General features: G+C 32.8%; 1 protein-coding gene across 1 annotated transcript; it reads right to left on the bottom strand.

Moving 5' to 3' along the window:
- Positions 1 to 335: 335 nt before the first annotated feature.
- Positions 336 to 874, bottom strand: LOC145557467 (uncharacterized). Its single transcript, XM_081618648.1, has 2 exons — positions 863 to 874; positions 336 to 794 (listed from the first exon to the last, which is right to left on the bottom strand). The coding sequence occupies exons 1-2, from the start codon at positions 872 to 874 to the stop codon at positions 336 to 338; spliced, it is 471 nt and encodes a 156-aa protein (XP_081474774.1).
- Positions 875 to 11508: the final 10634 nt, after the last annotated feature.

Here is an 11508-nt window from a genome sequence, read left to right on the forward strand (position 1 = left end):
ATTGATGGCTCCCGTTGGTATCCGATCAAATCCCTCAATCTCTAAAGCACCCATCGATAACTAGCCTGTGTCTCGTTTCTCATGAAGACATATCCAATAAGAAAATTTTGATTTGTCGGTGTAACCCCAACTATCTCAAAGAATGGCATGCCGTATCTGTTTGTCTTGTATGTAGAGTCCATACCAATCACGTACGAATATGTGCATAACAAGTTGCACGTGATCGGATGCACCATGAATGCATGCTGTAAAACGCCGATGTCATCAACCATAACCCAGTAAATGTAGCGACTCTCTCTAGCCAAATGCAGAAATTGTTGAACCACTCCTCTTCCTTAAGACTCATCCATTCTAATGTCACTTCTACAATTATAGATATGCCTGATGTTTGGATGATCTTCAGGAAATTGCTCAATAATGGTTGCCATGATATTACGAGGTGCAACCTTTGACCTCGTTAAGTTACGCACAACCTGTTTTGCACCTGCACTAAGACCGCTGATTTGTCGATGACTTTCAGGATACACAATGAATGGATGATTATGGGTGCCGGTTACATCATTTTTAGCACGGATCCTCCAACCATCGGTGCTTCTCTCATAATAAATCTTAATGTAGAAAGGACACCCAACGGACTTAGTTTTAGTGTCCTTGCGAATCACATTCTCCAAATCTCTTGGCCTTTTCTTTCGACTGCGATCGCAAGCCAAATATCGATACGGCCGACCATCGATGGTTTTTTTGTACGACGATGAGACGAATAAAAATCCGATTATTTGCGAAATATCTTTCGCCTATTCAACAGCAGCATCAAAAGTAGGAAACACAGTGTCGGTTTGAAAATGGCCACTGTAATTCACACCATCACCGCCATTTTCTAATTCTGAATCCTATAACCACAAAACAAACTACTTAAGAACCCATGAAATCATATAATAATAATGATATAATAATATTTAAATAAAATAATAATAATAAAATCAAAACAGATAGGAAACGCCTGAAAAATTTGAATGTACCACGGAAGAAACGCCTAATATTTTAGAATCTTCCGTGGTACATTCTAAAATTTCTGGCGTTCCTACCATTGTTCGTCTGATAATTTAGTATGTCCCATGGATGAGACTACATTTCTAAGCGTTTCTTATATGAAGTCAGAGGAACGCCTGAAATTTTAGAATCTACCGTGGAACATTCTAAAATACCAGGCGAACACAGGTAGGAACGCTTGAAATTTTAGAATGTTCCGAGGTAGATTCTAAAATATCAGGCGTTCCTTTGGCAATTACGAAAAAAAAGGTCTAAAAATTCACCGATTCCGTACGCACAGGTGACCTCTCCGGCGGCGACTGCAATTCCGTAAACTCGTCCATTCACCCCTTGTGCAAATTGTTGTTGACAAAAGTTTTTTCTTTTAAAAAAAATATTTCAAGTCGTGGATGGTGGATGGCGGCTGGTGGTGGTGGTTGTTTGGTGGCCGGTGGGGTGAAAATAAAATAGGGTAAATTTATAAGGGGTAGAAGTAAATTAGGGTAATAGTAAATTAGGGTAAAATTAAAAGGGGGCATGTTTGTAAGATCGTGTTAAAATACGGACGTTACCTGGTAAATACCGGACGCGATTTAGCAATTTACTAAAAAATAATACTATCCCATTTTTCTTTCAAACTGACAATTTATTTTCATGTGTTTACTTTCTAAAAGGGTTTCAATTTTTTTGGGTTTTGTGTGTAACTTTCAAGGTTTTTTTTTAATTATTCTTTCAATATTTTTGGTTATTTTGTGTGACAATTTCTACGGTTTCTTTTTTTGTTTTTTCTTGTGTTAATTTCTAAGAAAAAATAATAATTGCCCTAGATTATTAACTTATTTAATTGAATGAGTAAGAACTAAGAAGGAATTTTTCTTTCACAAAAAAATTTCGAATTATAGCAAGATTTTAGCGAGAATTCTTAACATATTTTAGTGAAAGAAAGTGGATTGTGACCATGAATTTCACATTTAAAATAGGATAATTTGTCAATTACTACCGCTAGTTAATACCACTTTGTAAATTACTACCGCAAATTAAAAAAGTTGTGAATTACTACCGCAAAAAATTTTAAGATGTTGCGATTACTACCAAACCCCTATTAAACCCAACTATGACGTCATTATATCCCTTTAACCCATGTTTTACCATGGTTAAGGGCTTTAACCAGCCCCCCCCCCCTAAAAAAAATGGGTTAGGGATATAATGACGTCATGGTTAAGGGCTTTAACCCATGTTTGACCATGGTTAAGAGCTTTAACCATGGGTTAAAGTGATATAATGACGTCATAGTTGGGTTTAATGGGGGTTTAGTAGTAATCGCAACATCTTAAAAATTTTTGCGGTAGTAATTCACAACTTTTTAAATTTGCGGTAGTAATTTACAAAGTGGTATTAACTTGCGGTAGTAATTGACAAATTTTCCTTTAAAATATCTCTCACTTATATATTTTTATAAAGTTAATAATTTTTACTAAATTTAATTTTGTTGAAATCAAATTAAATTAATTGAACTAAATTACACTTATAAGTTAAAACTTATAATTACTCTTATATGGGAGCGCCATGTGTCCCTATAGGTCCCTAAACTTTGGCCAATAATTATTGCATTAGCCACCTCACCCTATAGGTCCCTAAACTTTCATTTCTAATTTAATTAAAGTCAACTCATCAGCTCAAGGTCCCCAAACTTTGCTTTTAAAATCATTAAATTTATTGTCACATGTGTACTAAGGTCCCTAAACTATGCTTAGTTAGCTAATTTGTACCTGAAAAGTGAGTCATTGGTGGTTAAGGGACCATTTTGCCTCACTTAAAAGTTGAGGGACTAAAATGCTACAAATACCAAAGTTCAGGAACTGTATTTTACCTTAACTCTAGGTTTAAGGGGGTATTTTGGCTGAATGGGTCCAATTTGAGGTCAGAATTGACAAAAAATGATCGGAAATGTCTCGTTTTGCGTGTTTCAAGCAAATAGAGGTATTTTTAAATACACAAAACCAGGCATTACCGACCATTTTTTGTCAATTTTGACCTCAATTTAGGTCCTTAGAACCAAAATGCCCTCCAAAACCCCCAAAGACCATGTCTTTGATACGAAAATCGAAGAATTAAAAAAATTCTGTTAGGTTTTTGACAACGGGTGGTAAAAAACAATTTTTAATTTTTTATTTGGTGGTAAAATAAAAGTTAGAGAAGTTTTTTTTTTTTTTTTTGAAAGAAGTCCTAAAGAACATTAAATTTCATTAATATAAGCCATACGACATCTACAATTGACAATGAACGATAATGAAAACGAATTTAATAAAATCAAACAAGAATTAATCGGGGAAGGGCTAAGAATCCAAATATATACATAAATAAAACAATTCGGCATATTCTCAATTCGTTGTCTCATACAACTTTTTGAGTGGATCCGTCGTCGTCCACAATTTTGTGAAAAAGTAAATTCTTGTGCTGATTTCGTAACCCGAATCCGAGACATAATCAATAGTAGCCCCGTACAATCGGAGACTAAATTAAGCACAAATAAAACCTTGTCTTTTGAAGGAGTACGAAAAACCTTGTCTTTCGAAGGAGTTCGAAAAAACCTTGTCTTTTGAAGGAGATAAACCCTTTCTTTCGAGGAAGACATTATTGTAACCTAAAACAAAAGGCTTAAAAGAAAATAAAGATTGGGGCTTTCCACCGGTGAAATCCGATGGAATCCCCTTTAAAATTGACAATGGAAACTAGGTTTAGGAGAGAGAAGAGAGAAAAGGAGGCTAGGGTTTAAAGTAATGCACTCTGTAAAACATATATTTCTGATGATTGATGGAAAGTTATAGAAGTTTTGGTGGTAAAAAAATATTTTTTTTAGTAAAAGTAAAAAATTCCTTCAATTTATGGCCCACCTAATTCATATTGTAAGTTTTTCTTAAAAAAAAACCCTTAAATTAATTAAATATTATACGTAATAATATTTATCAATATTATATATTATCAATATTATAATATTGATAAAGGGCCCACACTTTTTGTCAAATGAGACTCAAAGTTGAATATCTAAACTTAGCAAATTTCTTTTGGAGTTGCTAATTTTAAATATCAACTTATTGATATCCTTTGCAAAAAATACTCTCTCTCTCTCTCTCTTAAAAAAACTCCATCAAGTCTCACCATTGGAGATGGTCTTATAGTTGAATTTTTTAATAAACAAATTTATTATGAAATTCCTTTTCACGAGGGAAATTCTTACATGGAGTTTAGTTTGCATAAGGAAAATGGAATAAAATTCATAAAGGGAATCACAGTGGAAGGAAATGAATGACCCTAAGTCTCCCTAGTTGTTTAATTTGGGTTTGTCCTTTAAAAGGAATGAAGAGTATTCTTAAATTTTCATTGTAATTGTTGGATTAATTTAGGGATCGTTTGGTTTAATTTTATGTGATAAATGGAATGAATGGAATGGATAAAGGGAAATAAAGATAATGGAATGAAAAAAACCCTTACATTTATAGTAATGCCTCATAATTTTGAGAATTATTTTTCTTATTTAATTTTAAAAGGGTATTTTAGTAATTTAAAAAGGTCTATATGCCGTATCGGGAGTTTGGGATTGATCACCTAGTTTAGGGATTCTTTTAAAGTTTCATAATAAGTTTGTACTCTACAACTTTGGTCGAGTTTAAATAAAATAAAGTTTATTTTAGCTTCCGCTGCTAAGTTCATAGGTTTGAGTTAGCCTTACATTTTCATGTGACGGTAATATGCCCAACTCTACCTCTATGATAATTTATACATATTATTCTACTATTCCGTAGAGGGAGATTTGAGGGTGTTCTAAAATGGTATCAGTTTGTCGGGTTTTTAAATGATTAAAATTGGAAATAAAATTGGTGGGTAGACTTAAGATGGAAATATATGATAGAGTTTCGCATTCTTGTAAAAGAAATTTATTTTCTACAAAAGCCATTTTTTCCTTTTTCTTTTTGGAAAGAGGATTGAAAAAAGATGCACAAGTTCTCACTCTCTATCTAGGAAATTCTGGGAGGGTGAGACCTATAATTAGTGCGACTCTCTGTCTAGGTAAGGCTCTGCTCGACGCTGTGGGTAACTTACTTAGGAGACTCGGGCTTGACCGTTCTTTATCAAGAATCAAGTATACAATGATTATTTTCGAAAATAAATAAAATGAATTGAATGTATTTGATTTTTGAAGAAAATGTGTGAGTTATGTGCATATAAATTTGGTATCCACCCATCGCTGTTATCGGCGACCAGGCCATCCCAACCTCAACCCCAGCCCTAGTCCCGACACCCGTCTTTGACCCCAGCTTGCCCTAGCCCCAACACCGGATTTAAATGTAACACCCCGAAATCTCCCTCTACGGAATACCAGTATAATATGTATAATTATACCGTAGAGATAGACTTAGGCGTATTACCACCGCGTGATTATGCAAGGCTACCAAACTTACTAAATAAAACCAATACTTTGCAGCGGAAACTTCAGTACACTTTTATTAATTAAACCATAATAATAACCATTGTCATGAGTACTCAAAATAAAACATAAAGACCAATATTTCCTAATCTAGGTGAAACCATTCCCGGGACTCTATATGCTCAATTATTGACTCCACCTGAAATTAGTCAACAGTGCTTACCATTAAGGTAAACAGGGCGAACCAAAACAAAATAAGAAATACGGATTAGCAAAATATGTTAAGTACGATAAGTGCAAGATAATGTAAACTTAATTTATTTGCAAACATGTTTTTAAAATCAATTCCAATAATTAATCCAATAATTTCAAACTCATTATTCCAAAACCATGATTCAATATTCAAAATAATAGTTAATAAAAACCAATTCCTTTATTAAGAACCAGTTTCTTTTAATCCAGATTCTCACCCAAGTGTGCACACCCCCCAAGCTAGTCTCCTTATATTACAAGACTATTCTTGAGGAAAGACCCGGTCATACAAAGTTCAAGGCCTTATCAATAAACCAAATTCGTAAGTGAGACTACCAACATGCTTATAAAGCATTGTAAGGAGGGTGATCCCATCGTAGGGGGTCCTTCCTTAGATGCCCATGGCCATTTAAAAGCCTAGGACTTTACACTTGTTAGGGTGTATTAGAATTTGACTTCTTGACTGTTTGGGAGACCTTAAATTAGAAATGATACTCTCATCACACTTTTTTGTAAGAAACAAGTAGGAGTCGCCAATGAGTTTTAGGAAAACTCATAAACCTCGTTCATGCCTTTTTCCCAAGTAGAGTTCAAGGGATAATTAGCACAAATCTTAAGTTTACCCATGCCCAAATTGGTCTACATAAACCAGAAATGAGTTCGGGAGCGAGGGTACTAAGATAACGTTCCCTTTAGAGGGGAATCACTATCTTAGCCCTAGTACGGCCTCTACTAGCTCTTCCTTTTCCACAATTTCATTACCAAACAATATATGCAACGTGATACCTAAAGACTAAGTTAGTTGATTTTATTTACAAGCATTAATCACGTAGGAATTACATTTCAAAAGTCGTTATTATTTGTTTAATCAATATTCGTGAAAAGAACAAAATAAACAATATTCGCCTTGTCTTAAGTGATAAAACAACAATTAATTATCCAATTCTATTCTTGATTAACAAAAGAATACTATGTGAATTAATTAATTAAAATTTTGTTTAAAGTGATCAAATAACACTATTTATTCAATTAAAGTTATTTAAGCAATAAAAGAAAAGTGATTTATCTAAGTGCTCAGGAAACTAACCGTTCTTCTTTTGTGTTAAATCTCCGTTTAATATGTTTATGGACTTTCTTTCTTCTTTGTACCTCCAAGGACTTTAATGGATTCAATTAGGGTTTGAAAGTATTTGGGAAGAGAGAAGAAAAAGTAGTATGATAGTAAGAGAAGTTGAGAGATTAGGGTTTTGAGAATACTAGGATTTTAATTCTGATTTTTCTGTCTGTTTAGAGTTGAACGAAGACCCCTTTTTATAGGCGTAGGGATCTAGGTTTAGTGTTTTAGAGCCGCGCCGTCAGGTGGCGCAATCAACTCTCTGAGTTGCGCTGGGTGCCGCGCGCATCTCAACGAGTCGCGCGCCAGGCTCGCGCAACTGATTGAGTTGCGCTGGTTTGCGGTTTGCCTTATACGAAAACGCGTTTTTAAAACTTCCATAACTTTTGATTGCGAAGTCGGATTAAGGCGTGTGAGATATCATTGGAAATCTCTAAATGTCTACTTTCCAATGTCGTTGGAAATATGTTATGGATCAAAAGTTATGGCCGTTGGAGTGCAAGGGTGTCGGTTTTAGGGCCCAGTTTAGTGTTTTGATCATAACTTCTTCGTTTTGGCTCGGAATTGGGCTTATAATATACCGTTGGAAATCTCTTTGAAAGGGCTATCCATATGTATAGGATTGCATGGGAATTTGATGGTTGGTTTATCTGTTTGGCTCGGTTTTCAACAATGTAGGTTCCATTGGATCCAATCATTGCATTTGCCGCATTTGGGTCCGTTATTAATCAAGTTTAATTATGTATGAACATGTTTTAGGCCTAATTAGTAATCGGACAAGGCTCTAAGATAAATTAGTCTCAAATATGGGTTTCAACTTACTTCATAATGCATTTCGTAGTCCATAAACACTTCAACTTTGATCTAACATGAAGAATGGATTTTGGTAACATCATCGCACTTCCTTTTGGGACAAGAGGACAAAAGTAGGTGTCTAAAAGCATTAATAATAATAATAATTCATTGATTCAATAAATCCTTTTAATATCCAATAGTTCCAATATAATTCAAAATCCTTTTTATTAATTCCACATGCTTTCAAAATCAAACCTTGTAAATAAATACTTGAGAATAAAATCTCATATTAATTAATAGCTTTTCAAAATCAACAACTCTTCCTTGAAAAACTTTTATTTAATTCAACAAACCTTTTAAAATCAATTCATTTATTTAAACACGATAAGTAATCCAAATCATTCAAAACATGATTTAAAAATAAATCATTCAAAATACTTTTATTAAAATCAATACATTCAAACATAATTTATTTCAAAATCATAATTCAATCAATCTCTTTCAAAGGTATCTAGCCACCTAAAGTTCCTTGATCCTTGCTAGCAAAACCACACTAAAATATTCTCAAGAACCTTGATTCCGAATATCAATCAATACTTCACACTTTCAAAGTTCAATCACGAATACACCTTGCAATTAACATAACCATAAGGTTATCACAACATAAACTCAAATCTAATGTGCATGGACTATAAAACTCTTTTAAAATAATACTTTAATATAAAATTATAACTTTGAAATAGGTATTTGTATAAATTAACCATGAAGAAGATAAAGGAATAGGATTAAAGAGAATTGAATTTTTGTTAGAAATAATAGACAGAACTTGAAGAGATCATAAATCCTTCAATATAACTCCGAATTGGGTGATTCTTGAGCCTAAACTCAATTATTTTTCGAGAGGAACAATGTTTTGAGAAACTTCAATCCTCCAAAACTAACTAGAAGTTCCTGAAAACTGGCTTTAACGATATACGGGCTGATTTGTAAGAAAAGTATGAAAAGGTTTAGGGAAAAGAAGAAGAAGAGAGAAGAAGAGAATTGAGTTTTGGTGTGAAGAATATGAGAGGTATGAAGGTTTATTTATAGGCTTGTGAATGAGGGAATTATGGTAGGAGAATGTAGGAAGAATTATGGTAAAAAGAATTAAGGAATTACTTGGAGAAGTGAATAAAGAAATATGGAAACTTTTGATATTAAGGTGATTAAGAATAATACTTCCTCCGTTTTTCTTTAGATGCAACACACCCTTTAGCACGATAATTAAGAAAGGTGGGGTTTACATGATATAATAAACTTAAAAATAGGATGAGTGGTTGTTATGAGTGTAATTTAGTGGGTCATGTGCTTTAAATAAGGGAAATAATATAGTTTTTCCCTAAAGTAATTTTCCTTTTATATTGTGTTGCAAGTATTGTGACATTTACTTTTTAGGGAAGTGTTGCAAGTAAAAGAAAACGGAGGAACTAGAATTTAGGAAAGTGTGTTTGTCATGAAAATAATATGGCAAAAGAGATTACTTGGGGAATAATAAAGAATGAAATAAGGTAGGGAAATAAGATGATCAAATCTTTGTGAGATGGAAAAATAAAGTTAAGGAAAATAAGAGATTTGAGGAGATGATTAAAAATACAATTTACCAAAATAAATCACTCAAAAATCCATCATGGTGGCCGAAAATTTGAGCTTTCCTAAGCTCATATTTTCGGACATCCCTTTAGATATTTAGGGAATTAATTTTCTAGTTTTAAGGAATTAAAAATAATCGTGTATATAAAATATATTGTATAAAATAATTAATTAAGAAAATGCCAATTATTCACTAAATAAATTCAATAAGAAAATCAGGTTTTCTACACTTAGAAAATCCGAAAATCATGGCTTATTATTTTGGAAATTCGGACCTCCTAATCAAATAATTAAAATATAATTTTTGCTTAGTTAAAATATCCAAAAAATATATAAAAAATCCGGTTTTTAAATAAAATAAATGGATAATAAATCTTATCCAAAATCCAAAATAATAATTGGGTTTTAAAATATTTTTGGCTCCAAAATTCAATTATCATTTTGGCTCCAAAATCCAAAGAGTAAATTAAATTACTAAAATACCCTTTTTAAGAGAATACTAGTTAATTAATTAATCAGAAATACGTTTCAAAAATACGAGATATTACATTTTACCCCATTTCCACCAATTTCCGGCCTCAAAACCCTAACCACCGAATTCCGACCCATCTCCCACCAATTTCCAACCTTAAAACCGTAGCCACCGAATTTCGACCACCCATAAAGCCTCCTCTTACCGAATTACGACCAAAACTAAAACTCTAGCCACCAGCAAATTTCAACCTCCTCCCTAGCCACCACCTAATTCCGACCCCTCCCTAGCCCACACCAAATTCTGACCCCTCCTTAGCCCTACACAAAATTCCAACCAACTGAGGTGGGGTTGATTTCGTTCTCGGTTGGTTGGCATGGAAGATCAGAGGAGATGAAGAGGAAATGTCAAAAAGTTGGGCCAAAATGTCAAAAATTTAATTCACCCGCTCCAGTTAGTTGGTAGTGAAACCCAATTTTTTGAAATTTTTGTTGGTGGTAAAATATTTTTTTTAATTATTTTTATATTCTTAAAAAAAAAATTATAAAGGTGGTAAAAGTCAATAAGTGATTTTTTTCATGGTGGTAAAAGTCAAAATTTCCTAATTAATTATACCTTGAATATAAAGGAGGTCCAAATATTTTTATGCCCATGGTTTGGTAATTTGAATTATAATCGTTGCTTTGTGAGAATGGAATTTATGAATTTATTTAAATTGCTTATATAAAATAACATTCACGTGTATATATGTGTATCGAATGAGTTGTTTATACATGTTTAAGCAAAATTTGGAACAAGAGATAATTTCTTTGACGATTTATTATATGAAGTGTGATGCTAATGAAAACTGGATAGTAATGAAGTTTTAATATAACCTGCTTGGCTAGTTCTCCAAGGCTCCTAGGCCTAGTCCACTTGCCTCAAATCAAAAAGTATGAGCGTCTCTTTCAAAAGTATGGGGATGTGGCTAATGTGGTTGAATGTGATTCTTTGATTATTACATGATTTGATGATTATCATGAGATCAATAAAGATTTAATTTGCGCTAATTTGAAAGAATGTTGTAATCAAGATATTTTGATGATTTATATTGCCAAGTCTTTACAGGTTTTTAAAATCTCGTACGTTAAGTGTGATGAATATATTTTATATGTGATAATGACGAGTAAAAGAAATTATATAAATGTTGGATTATATATATATATATATATATATATATATATATATATATATATATATATATATATATATATATATATATATATATATATATAGGGAGATATGAACTGTTATATTATGGTATTTATTTTCATTTATACTTAAAGGTGGAAAGTATTATATGGTGATGTGCATTATGATGATTTAAAGTAACAATTGTTTATGGTATGACTTACAAAATTAGCCTCAACACTCTGATTTGTGCTTGGGTGCACCCAACACCTTGTACTTTACTTAGTAGTCAAAACACTACAAACTAATGACTTGGGTGCAAAGCGCACCTTTAGTGAGTTTTCCGGCTACCATTCTCGCTGGAGGTGGTGAATTTTTTTGATTTGCGTGGTGAAAAATGTCCAGTAAAAGTTTTGGGGGTCATTTTGATCATTATGGGTCCAAATTGAGCTCAAAAAAGAAAAAAAATAGCGTAAATGTCTCAATTTAACTTTAAAAACAAATGACACACAAATTGAGATATTTTATAAAATGCTAAACGAATCACGTACGCTATTTTTTTTTTGCTTGTTTCCAGCTGAAATTAGGGCCTTTAAGCGACAAAAGGACCCCTGAATCCTT

This window comes from Chenopodium album, chromosome 9 (assembly GCF_948465745.1).
Source record: "Chenopodium album chromosome 9, dcCheAlbu1.1, whole genome shotgun sequence".
NCBI lineage: Eukaryota > Viridiplantae > Streptophyta > Magnoliopsida > Caryophyllales > Amaranthaceae > Chenopodium > Chenopodium album.